Genomic DNA, 23633 nt, shown 5'->3' on the forward strand with positions numbered 1-23633 from the left:
CTTTAGAATACAAATTTTGAAAATCTCAAATTATATTATCTGTAAATAAGGAACAAACCTCATTGGTACCACTGGGATGTAGTAGTAACCTCAAGGTCCAAATTGTGATTATGTTGAGCAAGGTTGATGAATAAGTTTCAGGAAAAATGCAAAATCCCTGAAGTCCTATGTGCTTTTGGTATGTATGTGTATTTTTGTAGGGGTGGAGGACATTCCATAGTTTTTATCAGATTCTCAAAGGAGTCTATGACCTTAGTAAGCTCCCTAATTACTAGTTCCTGTCTAAGCCTTTCTTTCTTCTTTTGCTATCCTGAAATGCTCAATACATGAAATATCAGTACTCTGAATAAATGTAGTCTTAGTCTCTATCAAATATGTTTATGTTCTTAAAATTTGTAAACTGTGAGAAGCTAGAGGCTGACTCTTAACCATTTTTATACCCAAGTGCCAAGTGCATAGTATAGCCTAGTGGCTCCCAAAAATGCTGACACATTTCATAACATACATGATGTATATACATTTAATATTTATAAATGAAATTCTAACCTAAATGTATTGGGTAAGTTTGCAGTTGAAAGAAAATTTGTTTGGTAATTTATCTGTAGTCAAAAGGTAATTTTGGTAGTTTCTCAGTTATTCTGCATTTTGGGGGTGGTGTAGCTAAGTCTGGTAGCTAAAGATTAATCTTTATTGTTACATTTTTTCACATGAATCCTTTTGATGGGAATTCCCTTTAGCAAAAGGTGTCAACCTTAATGACTAAATGTTATTATAAATGATAATTATTATACTGCATTGTAACAGATTGATGCTCTTGACTGTTGCAACATCTAAGGCTTAGTTTTCCCTTTTACTGAATTCTCTCAAGTTTCTGTTTGAGTTGACCTTTGCTGCCCCCATTTTGTAACTGCTTTGCTAACATTTCTTTTACTTGTGAAAATGGACTGTGGCAATAAACCAATACATAATTACATCAGTTACATCTTACATAAGTAAACCGTTTGACATGACTTGTTATCAGAAGTGAGAAATTGCTTATTTCCTTATGAATAACATGCGTGAGCCTTGGAGTAAACATTTTTGCCTAAGACTTTTAAATTTTTTTCCTAGGTCCTGATGAATACACCTCTGGGGAGTAAAGGTTGCTGCATTAAAATGACGATTATTTTTTACTTTGTTAGGTAATTTCAAAAAAAGTAAGCAACTTCTTCATAAAGCTGTGGAATGTGGAGCAGTACCACTAGAAATGCTGGAAATTGCCATTCGGAATTTAAACCTTCAAAAAAAGCAGCTGCTTTCAGAGGAAGAAAAGAAGAGTTTATCAGGTAAATACGTTAGTGTGTGCTAATACTTTTCTGTGGTGTTTTGTCCTGCAAAAAAGGATTCAGGATAATAGTTTATAGAAAAATATCATTTATTTAGAATGATCAAAATCTAAGATTAAGTTTTAGATGTAAAGGAGGTAAGAGTTTTAGAAGTAACAAAGTCATTACTTTCTTGTTGGAATTTTTTTTTTCCCTAATCAAACTCTAATTGGTCACACATTAAAAACAGCTTGATCTAAAACAATAAGGTCCCACTGTATAGTACAGGGAACTGTATTCAATATCCTGTAATAAACAATAATGGAAAATAATATGAAAAAGAATATATATATATAAATTACTTTGCTGTGTACACCAGAAACTTACAGCATTGTAAATCAACTATACTTCAGTTAAAAACAAACAAACAGAAGAACTTGATCTAGGCAAGAGAATGACTTTTTGCTATTAGAAATAAGGAATGTGTCTCTACTCTGAGTAAACAGTTATATAATTATGGAATAGTTTTGAAGTATAGTTAGAGAATTATCTTCATAACATCTTCATGTCTGCATATCTTATTTGGGGACAAATATTTACTATGAATTGACTTTTAAAACATTCTTATTTATGAGATTACTTTTTTGTGTATTTCTTATGTCCTTATAAATTTAATTACAATTTCAAATGTTTACAGCATCTACAGTATCAAATGTGCAAGAACCGTTCCCCAGTACACTTGGACATTTACAGAATAGGAACATCAGTTGTGATTCCAGAGCACAGACTAAAGCCAGGTTTTTGTATGGGTAAGGAAACTGAATGCATTTTTTAAATGCTCGTCCTACATTTATGTTATTTATACATCTGCATATATATTTTCATGTTACAATAACAATGTTTAACAGTTGATGAAAATGCATGTGTCAATATTATTCTTTTAAAAATCAGGAGTATTTCCTTTCTGTTTAGAGAGAACATACCCCCTCAAGATGCAGAGATAGGCCATCGAAATCCTTTGAAACAAACAAACAAAGCTAAACGAGTAAGTTATTTTTAACTCTGATTAAAATGGTAGTGGTGAGGTCTATACTTATTTCCTAGTTAGTTACTTAATCTTTCAAAACATTTTTAGTCATGCCCATTCGGAAGAGTCCCAGTTAACCTTCTAAGTAGCCCGGATTACCATGAGAAGACAGATGCTTCAGTTGCACCACCTTTTACTAAAAGGTATGTTTGAGTTTTAATTTTTTAATTTGGTTTTGAAACTTGAAGATTGATGGCAGAATGATCTTAAAGTCTTTTACTGTGTGAAAGTAATTATGATTACATTTTTATTTAGTATGAGGAATGAGTGGGATATGTGACTTTATTTTGCTTTTGCACTCATTAAAAATATTCATTAAAGGAACTATTAAAAAATTAGGAAACACAGAGGAAAAAAGATTAAGTCAACACGAAGCTCAAAAGACTGTGCAAACAGCCCTGGGGTAAAAACTCCTGATGTTTGAACATTTCTCCCTTATGGTAGCCTCTCTGGTAAGACTCTTTTTAGTGGGTATGGAAGTCTCCATAGGGGTGAAGGGAGGTCTGGGAACAATTTCTTTTGCAGCTAGTTCAAGGAAAGAGGCAGCTATCAGTGGGAGAGATGATTAATTCACTCACTTGCTCCTTTTTTTTTTTTTTTTTTTACATGTGCACCTCACTTTACAGTCAGCATAGCCCTTATTCTTTTTTGTTTTGTTTTGTTTTTTAAATTTATTTATTTTGGCTGCTCTGGGTCTTCGTTGCGGCATGCAGGCTTCTCTAGTTGCAGCACGTGGGCTCAGTAGTTGTGGCGTGCAGGCTTAGTTACAGTATGTGGGATCTTAGTTCCCTGACCAGGGATTAAACCCCTGCATTGGGAGGGAGTCTTAACCGCTGGCCCACCAGGGAAGTCCCCACTCATTTGCTTCTGAGCCTAGGGCTTCAAGAAGTGGGGCAGGGTAGGTAGAGATGAAGTATTGTTCACCACATCTAATGTGTTCTCCTTCCTTCAACTTGAAAACTTAGAGTCCCGTATTCCAGGTTAGCTAAGGGACCTCATTTTTCTACTCTATTTTTAACTGTAACCACTATTCATTACATTATTTCTAATGGGAAAGGCTCCTTGGATTCTAGAAAATCATTTTGCAAGTAAACTTTAGAAATATAACCGCTTGTTTTTAGCTGGTGTCTTCTGTACTTAAATTCTTTTTATACTTAGGGCTTGACTGAACATTGATATTAAAGAGCATTTTGGATGTCGAGGTTAAGCTCCAGAATCTTATGACTGTTTTCTTGTCATCTGCATTTCAAGTGCTAGCTTAGGAGATTTTCTCCCACTCAAAAAAATAAACAAACCAGCCATTTTCTCGGTGCTTGTTTTGATAGATTGTGAACTAGGCAGTCTCCCATAGGAGAGCCTACACCTTAGTTCTTATCCTTAAGCTATTTGCAACCTGAAGTATAGTTTGATCTACATACTGCTGTTCCCTTGTCCTTTCCCACATTCATACCTGACTCCAGCTGTTACTTATTACATAACAGGGTAGGCAATCACCTACTTACTTCTCATCTCTCTCACTTTTATCACTGCCCAGCACTTTAGTCACGTTTATACTGGAATCTTGTTATTTTAAAAAATATCTTTCCAGGGGACTTCCCTGGTGGCGCAGTGGTTAAGAATCCTCCTGCCAATGCAGGGGACACGGGTTCGAGCCCTGGTCCAGGAAGATCCCACATGCCGCGGAGCAACTAAGCCCGTGTGCCACAACTACTGAAGCCCGCATGCCTAGAGCCCGTGCTCTGCAACAAAGAGAAGCCACTGCAATGAGAAGCCCATGCACCACCACGAAGAGTAGCCCCCGCTCGCCACAACTAGAGAAAGTCTGCACGCAGCAACGAAGACCCAACACAGCCAAAAATAAATAAATACATACATACATACATTTATTTAAAAAAATCTTTCCAAGTGACTTTTACAATTATAAGGTGTACATATTGTTAAAAAGTCAACTTTAAAATTGAAAAAATAATACATTGAAATGATCGATTTCAGGTTAAACATTACAATTGTTTTGTTTCATGGGTAACAGACAGATCTCTGGATCAGAATGCCGAGATACAGTCGTTTCTGGATCTAAATCAAGTGGAAATGATTCCAGTGACTTGAGACATTTAACGGTATGTCCATTTTAAAATCTTTCCATGAAGCAAGGGTTCCTGACCCAGGGTCCATGGAGCTTTTTCCGGGAAAGGAGTCCATGATTTATGTATCTCCAGCAGTGTTCCTGAAGCCCCAAGAGATGTCGGACCACTGATGGGAAGTGGCACATAAGTCCTAAACTGTTTCCCCTCAGTTGAGGCGGTAAGGCAATGATCAGCGATCTCCTGGGGTAACTCTGAAGTAGCAATTGTTATACAGTGTTTTAGCAGGTTAGTTCGCCTGGATTTGGGAATAGCGGGGCGAGCCAGGCCCCCCAGCTTTTGTTTCTTGGTGTGTTTAATTATATGATCTGGCAGGGCATCTTAGACAAAAGTGAGGGAGTGGCCTTGTGATGGGGCAGAGATGAGGGCTGAGATGATCCTGGCGTCCTGCTATGGCAGATGTGTGAACTTCAAAGACAGGAAACAGCGTTAATCCCTGGTGCACTGAGTTTTAGGGGTTATACTGTTCTTACTGTCGTTGAGTTAAACCCCTGGCATCACAATGTAGGTCTTTTTGATTTTCGATTCCTTGTAATTTGTCTCTCTCTTTCATGGTCTTTGCTTTTAAATAATGAGTTTAACTAGTTTACAGCTATCTTAGAGAATAGTGCATAGTTGTGTGAAAAGTTTATTTTCTGGATTTAGAATAATACTGTCTTAGACTTATACAAATCTTAATTTTGGCCAGTGCTGTTATTTTTGGTGATAAAATAGGATCACAGTAACAAAATAATGAAGTATGTTTTATGTTAGATTCAAATTTTGCAACCTCTCTTTTTAAGTGACTATACTTTATCATTTGATTAATATGTCTATTGAAAATAAATTGGCCAATTTTATGGTTATGGCCATTCCCATTGCTCTAGTCAGTAATTCAAGAAGTTATCTTTGCTGGCAGTTTGTGAGTCCACATGTAAGTATAATAGATAATTTTCCTAGCAGTCTTTTCATATAGGTGAGACTTTAGTATATTGAACACTAAGACAGATTAGTACTACTTCCATTGATGAGACTTTATTTTATATAAAATCAAATCAAATCTTATTCTTTTTATGTAGTCTGTTAAAAATATTCGTTCCAAGGAACCTCTGATGTCAGATGAGAAGAGTTCTGAACTTATTACTGATTCAGTAACCCTGAAGAATAAAAGTGAATCAAGCCTTCTAACAAAATCAGAAGGTAAGAGTGACAAAACAGACTACTTCTTTAATTAAGAGAATCACTGTGTACTTGTGAAAGTTGACCAGCCACCTAACAATTGCCATGTAAGACTATGACTATGTCCCTTTATCTTGTATTTCAGTTAAATTTTATAGATTATATGAAAAGTATTAAATTCTATAGGAAAGAAAGTTTATTTGCCTAAAAGGTGCATTAAAGGAAGGTTGGAGGGAAAATACAATGGCACGGAGTTATTGTTCTCAGTTGGCTTGATAAATACTTTCTGGAAAGGACACAGAAGCTGTATTTATATGATAATTCTCCCTTTCCTCTTTTGTCAAACATTTGCTTTTCCAATATATGAGTACTAGGGTGAATGTTCTAAGGCTATATACATGAATGAGACAGGGTCCCAAGGAGATTGCCAACCAGTGTGGGAGATCTGCTGATAAATATAATGCTGGGTAGAATATAGACTATCATGAGAACCACATCAATAAAATGCTGAGGATTCAGTGGAAGGAGAAATCTGAGGAACTAATTTGGTTTAGGGGAAATAAGGAAATAGTTTGTGGAGGAGAAGAAACGTGAAGAATTGTTAGCATTTAAATAGGAAGAAATAGCAGTGATAGAGTATTTCAGATGGAGGGAATAATGTAGGCAAAAGAATAAAATTCCTAGAATTAGGAACAAAGATGGTCAATTATGCTGAAAACTGTAACACAGGGAGTATAGAAGTGGGAGATAAGACTAGTTAGACATAGAATGTCAGGCTTCAATTTTTTTTTTAAATGTCAGAGTACCATCAAAGATTTTTGAATGGGATCATGAATTGGATGATCATTGTCCAAACAAAGTTTGCCAGATTGGGTGTAATTTTTTCTTTTAATTGGACTGAAGAGGAACACTGGGACTTTTCTGGTTTTAGCCCGGAAAATCCCATGTCACGGGAAAGCCCTCAGTCCCTGCAAAGTGGGCTGCCATTATTTTGACTGGGAACATCAGCGTCCCTTCGTATCCGCAGGGCATCGTTTCCAGGATCCCCCTCGGCTGCCCAAATCCTCGGTTGCTCAAGTCCCTTATATAAAATGATGTTGTATAGTCAGCCCTGTGGAACCTGCGGATACGGAGGGCCAACTATAGATTCCTCTTCCTAGTAATTGGGGGAAACTCATATTTTATATTTTCATGGCACCTATTACAAACTGATATGTTTGAAAAATCATCTTTACCAAAAATTCTTGTTTATAGTACTGATCTGGCACCTAATTTAATGCTTTCATTTCTTTCACACACTTTTCCATGGAGCGTATACGGAGTGGGGTTGTCGGGTCACAGGATGTTGTATATATTTAGCTCGATGATAGTGCTGAATGGTTTTCCAAAGTGTTGTGTTTGACCAGCACTTACGTTGCTCTTGATCCATATTCTTCCCAATAGTTTTTATTGTTGGTTTTTAATGTTAAACATTCTGATTCTGCTAAGTGATATCTCACTGTGGTTTTAATTCACATTTCCCTGATGTCTAATGATGCTGAAGGCCTTTTTGTGTTTATTGGCCATATGGGTATCCTCTCGTGAAGTACTTGTTCAAGCCTCACCAGTTTTTCCATTAGGTTTCCTTTCTTTCTCGCATTGATGTTAGGAGACATTAATATGGTCTAGATACAGCTCCTTTGTTGGGTATATATTTTACAAGTAACTTCTCCCATTATGTGGTGAAGACTTGATGAAATTGTTAATTATCATGCATTTTAATTTATCAGTCTTTTCCTTTGTGGTGAGTGTTTTCTGTGCCTTTAAACAAATCTTTTCCTCCTCCAAGATCATAAAGATATTTCCACATATTTAATTTAATTTATTTTTTTATAAATTTACTTATTTATTTTTGGCTGCGTTGGGTCTTCATTGCTGCGGGTGGGCTTTCTCTAGTTGCGGCGAGCGGGGGCTACTCTTCGTTGCGGTGCGCGGGCTTCTCATTGTGGTGGCTTCTCTTGTTGCAGAGTTTGGGCTCTAGGCGTGCGGGCTTTAGTATTGTGGCGCACGGGCTCCATAGTTGTGGCTCGTGGGCTCTAGAGCACAGGCTCAGTAGTTGAGGCGCCTGGGCTTAGTTGCTCCGTGGCACGTGGGATCTTCCTGGACCAGGGCTCAAACCCATGTCCTGCGTTGGCAGGCGGATTCCTAACCACTGAGCCACCAGGGAAGAAGCCCTTTCCATATATTGCAGAAGACATCATTTTACGTTTCACATTTAGAGTTATGATCTACTTGAATTTAATATTTGTGTGTAGTTAAGATCAAGTGTCAGGATTCATTTTTTTCTCCCCATGTGGATATCCAGTAGATCCAGCAGCATTTGTTGAAAAGACCCTTTTTCCCCTCAGTGATTTGTTATAAATTAGATGAGTCTGTGTTTGATGTCTGGTCTTGGATTCTTCTGTGTTCCATAGTCCTTTGTGTCTTTGTGCTAATACTGACATAATTACTGCAGTAAGTCTTCGTATCTGTCAGTGTAAATCTTCCACCTTTGTTCTTTGTCAAAGCTATTTTAGTTATTCTAAGCCTTTTGGATTTCCATATAAATATTAGAATCTGTCAGATTTCCTTTTTTTTTTTTTTTTTTTTTTTGCGGTTCGCGGGCCTCTGCCGTTGTGGAGCTCAGGTTCCGGACGCGCAGGCTCAGTGGCCATGGCTCACGGGCCCAGCCGCTCTGCAGCATGTGGGATCTTCCCAGACTGGGACATGAGCCCGTGTCCCCTGCATTGGCAGGCAGACTCTCAACCACTGTGCCACCAGGGAAGCCCCATTTTTTTTTTTTTAATGGGATTTTGATTGAGATCTAGTGGGACAAGTTGACATCTTAACAGAAAAATTTTCTAGTCCACTAACCTGGCATATCCCTTCATTCGTTTAAATAATCTTTAAAAGATTATTGAAGAAATACTTTTCTGTGTAGAGATTTTGCTTATCTTTTGCTAGAGATGTACTTAGAGATCTGATTTTTTTTTGATATGATAATGAATGGGATCTTTTTAAAAAAAAATACTTATCCTCTACTTCTTTGTTGCTGGTATGTAAAAATACAACTGATTTTTAGCTATTTATCATATTTACAGTGACATTGTTAAAGTCACTGAATAATTCTAATATTTTCCTATAAATTCTTTCATGTTGTTTGAAAATAATATAACATTTTTTGCCTTCCAGTCCTTTAACTTTCATTTCTTTTCTTTGCTGTATTGCACTTATAACCTCTAGCATAATGGTGAATAGAAGGAATGATAGGTGGCGTTTTTGTTCACTCCTTATTTTAGAGAGCCACTTTCCTTATTTTACCCTCGCATGATAATTGCCTTAGAGCCTTACAGGTATTCTTTATCAAATATCAAAACAGAGTGAGTTTTGCTTTATACCTAGAGTAAAAGTTTTTTTGTGACTGGGTATTGAATTTTATGAAATGCCTTTTCTGCATTTTTGGAGTTGACCACAGACTTTTCTCCTCTATTATTATGGCAAATTGAATTAACTTTCAAGTGTTAAGCAACTTTGCATTTAGGAATAAACACAACTTGGTCATAATTTATTATTTATTTTGTATATCAGTTGCAAATATTTTGTTTAGACTTTTTGCATCTGTTATGATAGGGACAGAATATTGACATTCATAAAATAGTCAATATTATTGTTGAGGCTCTTTTGTTCAGACGCTTAAGAAAGTAAATTACAGGCTAGTTTAAGGTAAAAATTTTGTTAAAAAGCTAGAGGTCGGGCTTCCCTGGTGGCGCAGTGGTTGAGAATCTGCCTGCCAATGCAGGGGACATGGGTTCGAGCCCTGGTCTGGGAAGATCCCACATGCCGCGGAGCAACTAGCCCCGTGAGCCACAGCTACTGAGCCTGTGTGTCTGGAGCCTGTGCTCCGCAATGAGAGGCCGCCATAGTGAGAGGCCCGCGCACCGCGATGAGGAGTGGCCCCCACTTGCCGCAACTAGAGAAAGCCCTCGCACAGAAACGAAGAGCCAACACAGCCATAAATCAATGAATAAATAAATAAATAAATAAAATTCAAGAAGCTAGAGGTCTATGCAAAGTGGTGAACTAGGTTCTCTTTATTAGTAAGACATACATGTTTTTAAATTTTTTACTTATTTATTTCCTTGTTTTCTGGTAAAGACCGGAAGCGTTTCAATTCAGAATGGTCTTTGGTAAAGCTCTAGGTAGCAACCTAGGAAGATGGCTGTTGCAGCTTTGAAAAATTAACTTGCTAAAAGCAAGTTGTCAGCAGCTGGCTTAAAGTTTTTAGTTTCTTTGTTTTTTAAGAGCAAAATGCTAATACAGTTTTGTAACATGTTCTATCGTTTAGGTTTATTTTGTTATTATCAAATATTCTTGCCTTTTAATGACAACAACAACAAATACAATTTCAGAAACTAAAGAACATCAAGAACCAAAGGTTCCAGAAAGTAACCAGAAACAATGGCCATCTAAGAGAAAGTCAGAATGTGTAAACCAGAATCCTGCTGCATCTTCAAATCAGTGGCAGATTTCAGAGGTAATCTCAAAAGTTGATACAGAGGTAACTTTCCTTTTCAAGCGTAGCATTGCTATTGTTCATAACGTGATTGTGTTTAATGTTTTCTTCTTTTATTGAATTCTTGTGTACCAGATTTAGTGGAGCAGTTTGCTCAAGTGTGTGGTTTTTTGTTTTTTTGCTTTTAATTCACAAAACAATGATCAGTAATAAAGGTTTAGTTTAGTAAGAATATATGTCAAGCTGAATTCTTTTCTGTTTTCAATAGTATTTTTGGATGCTGGTAGACTGGGGCAGGGGTCAGCCAACTGCAGCCTAGGAGCCAAATCTAGGTCCCAGCCTGTCTGTAAACAACATTTTATTGAAACACAGCCATACCCGTTTATTTACTTACTGTCTATGCTTGCTTCTGAACTGTAACAGCAGAGCTGAGTAACTGCAACAGAGACCACCTGGCCTGCAGAGCTGAAAATGTTTACTATCTTACCTTTTACAGAAAACAATATGCAGATGGCTGAACCAGTGCAATGCTGTACCAAGCATTTGACAATTTCCTATTGTCGTCCTCATGGATAAAATAGAAAAATATAGACTAGATCATGTGAATTCATAACAGGTTGAATGATCATTCCCAGTGGCTGGGCTCCATTTCAGAAGCAAGGATCTGGTAGAGAGCCATACCTGTATGTAGTCCATGGCCATACTCTTGTTATTATTACTTTTCAGTTATATTCTAACTCAGCAGTTCTCAAATATTTTGGTCTTGGTGCCTTCTTTTATACTCTTAATTATCGAGGTTCCTAAATAGCTTTGTGGGAATTCCCTGGCAGTCCAGTTGTTAGGAGTCCGTACTTTCACTGCCGAGGGCCCAGGTTCAATCCCTGGTCGGGGAACTAAGATCCCACAAGCTGCGCGACGTGACCAAAAAGGGGGAAAAAAAGAGCTTTGGTTTACCTAGGCTATGTTTATCTGTATTTGCTATATTAGAAAGTAAAACCGATACATTTTTAAAATATTTACTAATTTGTTAAAAATAACAAGAATAAACTTTTTACATGTGAATGTAGATACACTTAAAAACAAGTATTTTGTTTTATTGAGGTATAATTGTTATACAGCATTGTATTAGTTTTAGGTGTACAACATAATGATTCGATATTTGTATATTTGTATATACAGTTGACCTTTGTACAACATGGGTTTGAACTGTGTGGGTCCACTTATGCATAGATTTTTTTCAGTAAATATATACTGTAGTACTACATGATATTTGGTTGGTTGATTCCGAGAATGTGGAACTTTGGGTACATAGTGCCAACTGTAAATTTATATGTGGATTTTTGACTTCATGGGAGGTTGGTGCCCCTGATCTCCTAGCTGTTCAAGGATTAACTCTATTGCAAATGATCACCACAGTAAGTCTAGTTAATATTCGTTACCATACATAGCTACAAATTTTTTTCTTGTGATGAGAATTTTTAAGATCTACTCACTTAGCAACTTTCAAATATGCAATTCAGTATTATTAACTATTGTCACCACGTTTTTCATTACATCCCCATGATTTATTTATCTTGTAACTGGAAGTTTGTACCTTTTGATCCTCTTCACCCAGCCCCGCTCCCACCCACCCATCCCCACCCCTAGCAAGCACCAAAATATCTGAGCTTGGTGTTTTGTTGTTGGGTATTTTTTCCCCTCCAGATTTTACATGTAAGTGATACTATGCTATCACTTTCTCTAGCTATTTCACTTAGTATAATGCCCTCAGGGTCCATTGGTGTTGTCACAAATGGCAAGATTTCATATCTTTTTATGACTGAATAATATTCTGTTGTATTTATGTACCACATTTTCTTTATCCATTCAGCCATCAATGGATATTTAGGTTGTTTCCATTTCTTGGCTATTGTAAATACGCTGCTATGAACATGAGGGTAGAGATATCTTTTCAAGTTAGTGTTTTCCTTTTCTTTGGATAAATACCCAGAGTAGAATTGCTAGGTCGTATGGTAGTTCTATTTACATTTTCACCAACACTGCACAAGACTTCCATTTTCTCCACATCCTTGTCAACAGTTCTTATTTCTTCTCTTTTTGGTAATAGGCACTCTGACAGGTGTGAGGTGATAACTCATTGCAATTTTGATTTGCATTTCCCTGATGATTAGTGATGTTGAGCATCTTTTCATATATCTGTTGGCTATTTATCTGTATGTCTTCTATGGAAAAATATCAGCTCCACTGTCCATTTATAAGCTGGTTATTTGGTTTTTGGTATTGAGTTGTAATGAGTTTCCTGTGGGTTTTTTTTTTTTTTTTTTTTGGCTGTGTTGGGTCTTTGTTGCTGTGCACAGGCTTTCTCTAGTTGCGGCGAGCGGGGGCTACTCTTTGTTGCCGTGCATGGGCTTATCATTACGGTGGCTTCTCTTGTCGCGGAGCACGGGCTCTAGGCGCATGGGCCTCAGTAGTTGTAGCACACAGGCTCTAGAGTGCGGCTCAGTAGTTGTGACGCATGGGCTTAGTTGTTCCATGGCATGTGGGATCTTCCTGGGCCAGGGGTTGAACCCATGTGCCCTGCATTGGCAGGCGGATTCTTAACCACTGTGCTACCAGGGAAGCCCCTCCTTGTGTATTTTGGATATTAACCTCTTATTGGATATGTGGTTTGCAAATATTTTTTCCCATTCCATGGATTGTCTTTTCATTCTGTTGATGGTTTCCTTTGCTGTGCAGAAGCTTTTTAGTTTGATGTAGTCCTTCTTGTTTATTTTTGCTTTTGTCTTTACTTTAGGTGTCAGATCTAAAAATTCATTGCCAAGACCTGTGTTAAGGAGCTTACCACCTATGTTTTCTTCTAGAATTTTTATATTTTAAGGTCTTATATTCAGGTCTTTAATTCATTTTGAGTTAATTTTTGTGTATGGTATGAGAAAGTAGTCCAGTTTCATTCTTTTGCATGTGGCTGTCCAGTTTTCCCATCACCACTGATCTGTGTGTCTGTTTTTATAACAGTGTCATACTGTCTTGAATACTATAGCTTTGTGATATGGTTTGAAATCAGAGAGCGTGATGTCTCCAGCTTTGTTCTTCTTTCTCAAGGTTGCTTTGTCTATTCATGATCTTTTGTGGTTCCATATGAATTTTAGGGTTGTTCTATTTCTGTGAAAAATGCCATTGGAATTTTGATAGGGATTACATTGAATTTGTAGATTGCTTTGGGTAGTTATGGTCATTTAAACAATATTCTTCCAATCCATGAACACAGAAGAGCTTTCCATTTATTTGTGTCTTCAGTTTCTTTCATTGGTATCTTATAGTTTTTAGTATACAAGTGTTTCACTTACTTGGTTAAATTTGTTCCTAGGTATTTTATTGTTTTTAATGGTATTGTTTCTAACAGGTGTTTTTGGTGGAATCTTTAGGACTTTCTGTATATGATATCATGTCTGCAAATAGTAACAGTTTTACCTCTTCCTTTTCAATTAGGATACCTTTTATTTCTGTTTCTTGTCTAATTGCTGTGGCTAGGACTTCCAATACCATGTTAAGTAACAGTGTGAAGAGTGGGCATCCTTGTCTTGTTCCTAATTTTAGAGGAAAGATTTCATCTTTTCACCATTGAGTATGATGTCCGCTGTGGGCTTGTCATACATGGATTTATTATGTTGAGCTATGTTCCTTCTGAAAAATAAGTATTTTCCAAAACAAAATAATTACAGTGAAGAGAGTGATATTGTTTTACAATTTTTACAATTTCTATAATGGTTGGCTTAACAGAGGACTGGATTTCTTGTATCCACTTTTGCATTCAATCTATTTCACTATCACACACCTTCTAGCCTTGGGAAAACTCTAGTTTATATTCATGAAAGAATGAAAGTGAAAAAGGCAAATAATGTCTTAGTATGATTATGAAAATAGTTTTAACCTCTCAGACTCCAGGAAAAGATCTTGGGAACCCCTCTCTTTCTGCTATTTCTAGATCACTTTTTGAGAACTGTTGATCTAAGTAATGGAGTAGGTAACAAATGTTAAAATGAGAAGAATCCTGACAGGTTGAACCATGGACAAACAGCATCTCCTCTTTTTTTCTTTTTAAAACTTGCAAACCAGTAGAATGGTAAAGGGACTTAAAACTATTTATCTGTCATTAGGGAAATGCAAATCAAAACTGCAATGAGACACCATTTCACACGCACCAAGATGGCTATAATTAAAAAGAGACAGTAATAAGTGTTGATGAAGATGTGGATAAATGAGCCCTCATACACTGCTGGTGAGAATGTAGAATGGTGCAGTCACTTGAAATGGTATGGCATAGCAGTATAACTTACCTCCACTGCTTCTTCTTGGGTCAAGGCAGAAGAGGACCATTCTGAGACCTAAATAAATGGTGATCCCCTTACCAGAGTTATTATGAGGTGCTAGTTGAGAAGATTTACACTTAAGAAAAAAATCTAAATGTGCCTTCTTAAAAGAGATTTCCTACTAGTAATTTTCTGCCTTTTACTCCTGGTTGCACATGAGGTCTAGTTTTCCTCTGCCTGCTAGTTGCCCTCCAGGTTTGTATCTATATACTGCTTCATCAACCACCAACTTGCATTGTTTCGCTACTCATAAAAATTGCTTTGTATGCTTAGTTATTTTATGTTTATTCATGCATTTTTTATGATCATATCAATTATAGTGCTCATTATAACATATTTAATTACTAAGAATTTTGGGGGGAAAATATTAAAAAGTAAAGCACCTATCATAATTACTAATTGTGCTTAATTTGAAATTAGAATGTCCTGAATTTAAAAAAAAATGGTATGGTAGTTCCTCAAAAGGTTACATACAGTTAACATAAGATACAGCAGTTCTACTCCTAGGTATACACTCAAGGGAATTGAAAATATATATCCACACAAAAACTTGTACATGAATGTTCATGGCAGCATTATTCATAATTGTAAAAAAGTAGAAATAACCCAAATATCCATCACCTGGTGAGTCAATAAGCAAATGTATTACTCTGATTTTATTATTTCATTTTTTTATTCAATAATAAAAGTAATGAAGTACTGATCAATACTATAGCATGGATGAACCTTGAAAACATGCTAAATGATGGAAGCCTGTCACAAAAGCCCATATATTTTGTGATCCCTTTTATAAGAAATGTCTAGAATAGGCAAATCCATAGAAACAGAAAGTAAATTAGTGGTTGCCAGAGCCCAGGAGGAGTGGGGAATGAGAGTGACTGCTAGTATAGAGTTTCTTCTTAGGGTGAGGAAAATGTTCCGTAATTAAATAGTGGGGATGATTGTGTACTCTTGTGAATATATTAAAGACCACTGAATAGCACACTTAGGTAAAGAAGAAAAAGCTAGGCAGTTTCAGCAGCCCACTCAAGTGGAGGCTGTTTTTGTCTCCCATCTCACTTTCCTACAGGCTCCCCGAAGCTGTGTCCAGACCATTTCTTCTCTTGCAAAAACCCCGTCCTTCTGAGGCGCCTGCCTCCTGGATATGCTCTCCTGTCTTGCTCGTTGCCATCACCTCTGAAAATCCTAGTGACTCCCCATCGTTCTTTGAAAATATCAGGCTCTGGATCACTACTTTCAACTTCAACCCAACATCTATCATCACTCTTTGTTAGCTTCTTACCCTTATGTATCACTAGTCCTACACCTGGCCTCCAGATTCATAACTTCTTCCTCCCTCATGCCCATTTTCTTAATTTCACCTTAGCGACCCATTCCTATATTCTCAATTCTGATCTCCAAAATCTCAAATGCAAACCTCCCGGTCTATGAGGACAACCTTTCCACTTTCCTTGCTTAATAATCTTAACTATCACAGATTCTTAATACCATCCTGACCACTAATCCAGATATATATATGAGGAAATCTTAAAGGAAGTGGAAAACTTACCCAGGAAAAGAGATGCAGTGGCCATGCTAGCTATCTTCAAAAACTCAAAGGATTGAAATGCAGAAAATAGTATAGATTTATCCACTGTGGATCTCTAGAGCCTAATGTGGACCCAGTGGGTTGAAATTATAATATAGAAGCTGATTTAACCTAAATATCTGTGAATACTTGCTAACAGCTAAAGCTGTCCCCAAATTGAAGTAGAGGTAGTGAGCGCTCACTAATAGCGTTCAAGCAAAATGTGGTTTGCAGGAGTTGGCAATCTTTTTCTGCAAAAGCTTAGTAAGCTTTGCAGGCCAGATGGTCACTGATGCAACTATTGAACTCCTTCATTATCTCATGAAAACAGTCATAGACAAGATGTAGACAAATAGACATTGCTGTGTTCCAATAAAAGTTTATTTACAAAAACAAGCAGCAGGCCAGATTCAGCCTACATGCTGTAATTCGTCAATCTCTACTGTAGACGATGTTCATTATTGCTTTGGGATTTGTATGAGATAAATTCTACAAGCTCTATGTCTTTTACAAGGGAGAAAGAAGAACACTAGATAGGTATTTGCCATTTCAAATTTTGCTAAATAATTAGTATTTGCTCATTTTCCCTCCAAACATAAAAGTAGGGAGTGATTTTACTGATTAAAGAAAGACTAGTTTTCTGAAGCACAGAGTACTTATTTAGATTATAAAAGTTCAGTGCTAGTGATAGTAGCCCTAATGGGAGAGGATATTAGATCCTGTTTTGTTAAACAATGCTGTGTACCTTTCCTCTACTTGTAGTCCCTTTGAGGAAAATATAACAGGCTTCAAAATTTAGAGTAAAAGAGCTGTACTAAAAAGTTATTGAAAGTCTGGAATACATATGTCTACCTATTTTAGTATGCTTTTGTATTTCATATGTTAATTTTCTTTTAGAAGTTATGTTTGTGAAACTGTTGAACAGGTGACTAATTTAAAAACCCAAAATCGTGATGTTTTTTAATTTTGGTCTAGCAGAAACAAACCAATTTTGAGCAACCTGCCCTTTCGGTTTCAAAGCAGTCACCACCGATATCAACACCTAAATGGATTGACCCAAAATCTGTTTGTAAGACACCCAGCAACAGTGTCTTGGATGATTATATGAGCTGGTAATTACTTTTGGTTCTTTGCTTGGTACAATAGAAATAACATGGGCTTCGGGGCCAAACAGATCTGGAGGTGGATCCCGCTCTTTTACTTTAAAGACTTTCCAAATTCATATGATTTTTCTCAGCATCAGTTTTTTCATCTGTAAAAGGGGAGGGGAAGGTGGCTACGATATATTTTTAAGGATTGTAATGAAAGTCTCTGTCATATTGTAATCTGTACCTACTATATATACTCTATACTTTTTATACTTACCTATAGGCAGTACCTTTAAATACTCTAAGTATGCAAAACTTCTTGATAATCATGCATTGCCACATGGATAACTCTCTGTAATTGAGAGAGAGATTTTAAAGGTTAGCATTCTTAGAGCGGGTAAAGTGTGGATACATTACATAGCAAAGGAGGTGTTAACTGGAGTGTGATGGTCTCTGCCGGAGGTGCAGCTCATATAGTTCTGGTGGTGTTCAAGACCGGAGCGGCGGGCAGTGAGGGATGAGTGAAGAAGGTGGTCAGTGTTGACTGACAGGAAACACAAGGATATTGAAAAGCAAGTCAATGGCATTTCTAAGAAAAGAAAGAAAGGGATGTGGCATATCCTATAACGAGGGGCTATATTTTTAATGTCTTAGAGGATAACTGAAGTCCATGATGCCTTTTGCTTTCCATTTTCATAATGTAATCTTTGATCTTAATGAGAACTGGCCTTGGGGTTTTATAACCTAGTCTCTTTCCTACTTAATACAATCTTGCTATATATTACCTAATTTTATTATACTTAGAATATTTTAAAGAATGACAGCTAACTAAACTAGGTATATAGTTATTTCTTGTGAAACTATTTATTGTCAACAAATACTTGTAGAATTCCTTTGTGCCAAGCACCACTCTTGGTGTTGAGAATACAACAGTGAAAAAGACAAGCAAAGCACGAATGTGAGCTGAGCCACTTTATGCTCAAAGCCCAAACTCCTCGGATGTAATTGGCTTTCACATATTTCTAGGAGGCTGTGTAGAACATTATTGTTAAGAAGCACTCATAGGGCTTCCCTGGTGGCGCAGTGGTTGAGAGTCCGCCTGCCGATGCAGGGGATACAGGTTCATGCCCCGGTCCGGGAGGATCCCATGTGCCGCAGAGTGGCTGGGCCCGTGAGCCATGGCCGCTGAGCCTGCGCGTCCGGAGCCTGTGCTCCGCAACGGGAGAGGCCACAACAGTGAGAGGCCTGCGTACAACAACAACAACAACAAAAAGCACTCATAAAATCTGTGATCAGCCATAGACTGAGATTTGCCTTGGCTAAATTTTATAAAATAACCCCAACTCTATATTTTAAATGACATCTTACTTATTTTAATAAGGATTTCTTGTCTGGGGACAAAAAATTACTTTCAGAAAGAACTCCCCCAAAATGAAATTTCTGGTGATGGTGTATCTAGAATAAATAATTCAGATCTATTAGGAAAACTGATTTGGATTCTGTTTGATGTAACACATTTAAATGTATATCCACCATACAAAATATGAGTCAGAATCTTGTTTTCAAAGCTTTAATGTTTTAAATTTTGAAAAATATCTTTCCCAGTTTCAGGACTCCAGTTGTAAAGAACGACTTTCTACCTGCTTGTCAGTTGTCAACACCATATGGCCAACTTCCCTATTTCCAGCAGCAACAGCAGCAAATACCCGTTACTCCACTTCAAAATTTGCAGGTTTGATAAGCTTTATTTATAATGATACATGTTAAGGTATGATCCATTTCAAAGGTTTTATTTTTGCAGGATCTAGTTTTTAAGAATGGTGTTAAAGACTTGTCCATTCTTAGTCCCATTAAGCAAAACTCTTTTCTGATATTCTCATAAAGGTGCCTTATGACTTTGAGAGGTTAGTTATTGAAGAAGCTAATGAAGCTTTTTTCACTAACTAGCCCGAAGTATCTAGTTTGAGCAGCTAGATAAAATTTCTTTTGTAATCTAGTTTATTTTTTATTCTGTTTAACAATGTAAACCAGCTGTTAGTGAGCAGCTTCATTTCACTGGCTGATTAATATACAAGTAAACTGTTAAGAATATCAGAATAGCCATGTGAGATACTACTACAATATATTATAAAGTAGTTATTATAAAGTATTGCTAAGGTAAAAATTTTTTTGCTTGTAAGGTATTGCCATCTGGGAAAAAAATTATTGAGAGACTCTCTCGACATCAATACTAAAATTTGTTTCTGGTAACTATCTGAAAAGCAGCTTAATATTGGTAGAAAGAATAGGCTTTGAAGGGAGACTGCCTGTCCTTGACTCTCTGGCCTCACTACTTACCAGCTATGTGACCTTTTACAAGTTAAATAAACTCTTGTGCTCATTTCATCATCTTTAAAATGGGGGTAATAAACCTATCTACCCCATAGGATGATTGTGAAAATTAAATTAGTTAATATATATGTAGTTCTTACAACAGAGCCTGGTGCTTAGTAAATAATAAAATTTAGCAATTGTTGAAATATAACAGCAAAAAAACCCGCAAATAAACCACAAGTGATTAACTGAACAAATCAAGAGATTAAAAAACTAGCCGACAGAAAGTAGAACAGTGGGTACCAGGGGCTAGAGGGAGAGAGGAACGGGGAGTTACTGTTTGAGGGGTGCAGGGTTTTTTCAGTATGAGATGATGAGAAGTCCTGGAGGTAGATGGTGGTAATGGTTGCACAACAGTGTGAAATGTACTCAACCCCACTGAGGAGTATACTTAAAAATAGTTAAAATGTTACACTTTATGTTATGTAAATTTTACCATAATTTTAAAAGTAATGGAATAAACAATTTAGCCAACAATAGATTATACTAACGGTGGAAAGAGGTACTAGTGTTGTGAGGACTGACTCAGCAGTATAACAAATTCTAAAGGCGACAGAGCAGGCTGATCAGGTTCGCCCATACGTTAATTCAAAAGACAGTCATTGAGCTCTTAGTCATGTCATGCCCTGTTTGAGCTGAACTCTAGAAGCCAAGGCAGACATGACCGAGTGAAGGGGTGAGGAGCCTTCTAGAAGAGGCCAGTGTCGGGAGGAAACTGAAAGAGGCCAGAGTGTGGCTAGAGCTCCCCAAGGGGCAGGGGTGACCCTGAGGGTTCTGCTGGGCCCTTTAAGTTTTGCCCCAGGAGGGATAGGAAGCCGTGGAACAGGTTGGAGAAGGGAAGTGAAGTGATCTTAGACTAAGCGCGTTGCGGGATGTCCCGTGTAGGAAACTGAATGTCACGTCGGCATTGAATCAGAAATAGGTCAGAATTACTTTACCTAATAACTTTCAGCAGCTAGGGGGAAAGGGTATTGAACGGCTTCCTTTCCTCTCAGAAATTTTCAGTTTAAGTAGGAGAGGAAGCTCCAGAAGCAAGAGAGGGGAGGGAGCAGTGAAGAATTTCATGAAGTTACAACTCAATGACAAATAATGGGTACACGTTTCAAAGCCTAACACTTTCTTACAGAAAACATACTTCATGACTCAACCGTGTTGTTCAGCCCTAGATTAAAGAAATTAGAAACCTTATCTTTTATTTTTATTTTTTAAACACCTTTATTGGAGTATTATTGCTTTACAATGTTGTGTTAGTTTCCGCTGTATAACAAAGTGAATCAGCTATATGTATACATACATCCCCATATCCCCTCCCTATTGCGTCTCTGTCCCACGCTCCATATCCCACCCCTCTAGGTGGTCACAAAGCACCAAGCTGATCTCCCTGTGCTATGCGGCTGCTTCCCACTAGCTATCTATTTTACATTTGGTAGTGTATATATGTCCATGCCACTCTCTCACTTTGTCCCAGCTTACCCTTCCCCCTCCCCGTGTCCTCAAGTCCATTCTCTATGTCTGCGTCATTATTCCTGTCCTAAGTTCATCAGAACCATTTTTTTTTTTAGGTTCCATATATATGTGTTATCATACGGTATTTGTTTTTCTCTTTCTGACTTTCTTCACTCTGTATGACACTCTAGGTCCATCCACCTCACTACAAATAACTCAATTTCGTTTCTTTTTATGGCTGAGTAATATTCCATTTTATACATGTGCCACATTTTCTTTATCCATTCATCTGTCGATGGACACTTAGGTTGCTTCCATGTCCTGGCAATTGTAAATAGTGCTGCAATGAACATTGGGGCACATACATGACTGTTTTTGAATTATGAGAAGGCTTATCTTTTATGTTATGTAGAAGGAGAGCACGTGAGAAAGATTCTACCATTTGGGCTGTAAAGCAGGACTTAGTTGAATTGAGGTTTATTCAGACCTTGTTTCAACTTGGTTAATCAGCTAATCAGGCACTCTGTGTCTCCAGCTTCCTTGTCAGCTCAGAGTAAGTCCTCACACACTCCATCTGTTCAGAGTGTTTATAGGTCCACAGATGGTCTAGCATCAGTGAAGAGAGGGGAGGCGTATTGTATATAGTGCATTGGTTAAGAGTTTGCTGAGGAAGAGGCTCGAGTTCCAAATAAGCAGCTTGTTGAATATCACCCAGCATAAAGGGGGCATCACTAAAACCTGCATTTGTCTGATTGACTCGAACTCTTAGCACCTTAGCATGCTGCGTCCTTTATAATGTAATGCTCCAGGAGAAAAAAATATATAGATAAAGTTGTGTGTTTATATATGTTAAGTATGTAAGTAAAAAGGTTTGTGTAAGAAAAAAGAACAGGTAAGAAAGAATGAAAGCGATAGCTTGTGAGTTTTTGTGTTGGACAGTAAGAGGGTTTTTTTCCCCCTTAAATTTTCTATTTATGTATTATGTTAAGAAGTAAAGGCAAGTTGGAAGGGGAGACTTTGGAACTTTGCCTATATATTAATTTAATAAGTTTATTTTTTGACTAAAGTATGTAAATTGCTTCTTTAAAATATTGAAATATTGTGACATCTAATTAAGAGTTCAGATAATTTCAGAATTGGAAGCACTTCACTGTACTAAATGCAAGCTGGTTTCTCAGGCATGTTCTCTGAACATCTGAATCCTTATCTATTTTAATTATTTAGATTTCAGCATCCTCTTCAGCAAATGAATGCATTTCAGTTAACGGAAAAATATATTCCATACTGAAGCAGCTAGGAAGTGGAGGTTCAAGTAAGGTAGGTATCCTGAATATTTAAGGAATGGATAAAAATATTTTAAACTTTCCTCTCTTTGTCTTTTTACCTTTTGGGGCCTTTTTTCTTAACTTCTAGGGGCCCATATTTCCCTTGAGCCAGAAATTCCTTCTCATCCCCTTCGCCCATCCCCTCCCCCATCCCCTCCCCTCAACAAATGGCATATTTCTTTAGACCCACCTCTTAATTTCAGTTCCCTGCTCTTCCCTCCAGTGTCCTATGATTCCATATTTCTTCTCTAAATAACATTAACATTGACTTGGGGGTGGCAAATGACAGCTTCGTATTATCACCAGAGTCTTGCTAAAAGTGAGTCAGACTGTGATGTGAATAACTGCTATGCCTAGGATGATTCAGCAAGGTATTTGATTAATGGGTTTTGTTTTGTTTCGAGTTTTTCTTTTCAGAAACAGAATTTAGCAACACATGAACTTCTAGATTTGGAATACATCATTTCCTAAATTTATCTGAGTTCTAAATGTATATGGTTCTAATTCTCTGGCTGGAAGGGATCTCAAAAGAGTTGTCTAAACTTCCCATCTTCAATTCTTCTCATTTTGTTCACTTAAGTCCACCTAAATCAGATTTTTACTTTTACCTTCATTATTCACCAAACAATTGTTATCAAAATCACTAATGACCTCCATGTTTTTTTTGTTTCTTTTTTTTTTTTGTGGTACGAGGGCCTCTCACTGTTGTGGCCTCTCCCGTTGCGGAGCACAGGCTCCGGACGCGCAGGCTCAGCGGCCATGGCTCACGGGCCCAGCCGCTCCGCGGCATGTGGGATCTTCCCAGACCGGGGCACGAACCCGTGTCCCCTGCATCGGCAGGCGGACTCTCAACCACTGCGCCACCAGGGAAGCCCGACCTCCATGTTTTTGCCAAAACTAATTGTTAGCCTTGATTGTGGGTTACATAGCCATTGGAACAGTTGATTTTTCTTCCCTCACTGAAGCCTTTGTTCCCACTTGGCCTCTTTCAGCGTTCCTCCTCACCAGCGACCGTTCCTTCTCTGTCTTCCTCATATCCCTGATCTGAATGGTGTGCAAAGCCCTTGAGCTCAGTTCTTGGCCTCTTTTCTTCTCTCTCTAAACTCGCTCACTCCCTTGGTGTTCTCATCCAGTCTCGTGGTTTCATGTACCATGGACATGCTGACAATTCCCAAATTTATATTTCCAGCTCAAACTTCTCCTTTGAATTCCAGGCTTACGTATCCAATTTGACCGCTCAGCA

At 37.6% G+C, this 23633-nt stretch overlaps 1 protein-coding gene across 6 annotated transcripts in view; it reads left to right on the forward strand.

Annotated features, from left to right (window-relative positions):
• The window catches only part of TTK (TTK protein kinase), a 42495-nt gene that overhangs the window by 5700 nt on the left and 13162 nt on the right, over positions 1-23633 (forward strand). For 2 of the 6 annotated variants that reach the window (XM_060114958.1, XM_060114959.1), the window contains exons 5-14: positions 1182-1325; positions 2002-2113; positions 2277-2349; positions 2440-2534; positions 4421-4508; positions 5591-5711; positions 10118-10266; positions 17134-17270; positions 18852-18978; positions 22290-22382. In XM_060114958.1, the coding sequence (XP_059970941.1) occupies positions 1182-1325; positions 2002-2113; positions 2277-2349; positions 2440-2534; positions 4421-4508; positions 5591-5711; positions 10118-10266; positions 17134-17270; positions 18852-18978; positions 22290-22382 (1139 nt within the window). The remainder of the gene's footprint in view (positions 1-1181; positions 1326-2001; positions 2114-2276; positions 2350-2439; positions 2535-4420; positions 4509-5590; positions 5712-10117; positions 10267-17133; positions 17271-18851; positions 18979-22289; positions 22383-23633) is intronic. The other 4 variants (XM_060114954.1, XM_060114955.1, XM_060114957.1 and 1 more) reach the window with 4 other exon arrangements.

This window comes from Mesoplodon densirostris, chromosome 12 (genome assembly GCF_025265405.1).
Source record: "Mesoplodon densirostris isolate mMesDen1 chromosome 12, mMesDen1 primary haplotype, whole genome shotgun sequence".
NCBI lineage: Eukaryota > Metazoa > Chordata > Mammalia > Artiodactyla > Ziphiidae > Mesoplodon > Mesoplodon densirostris.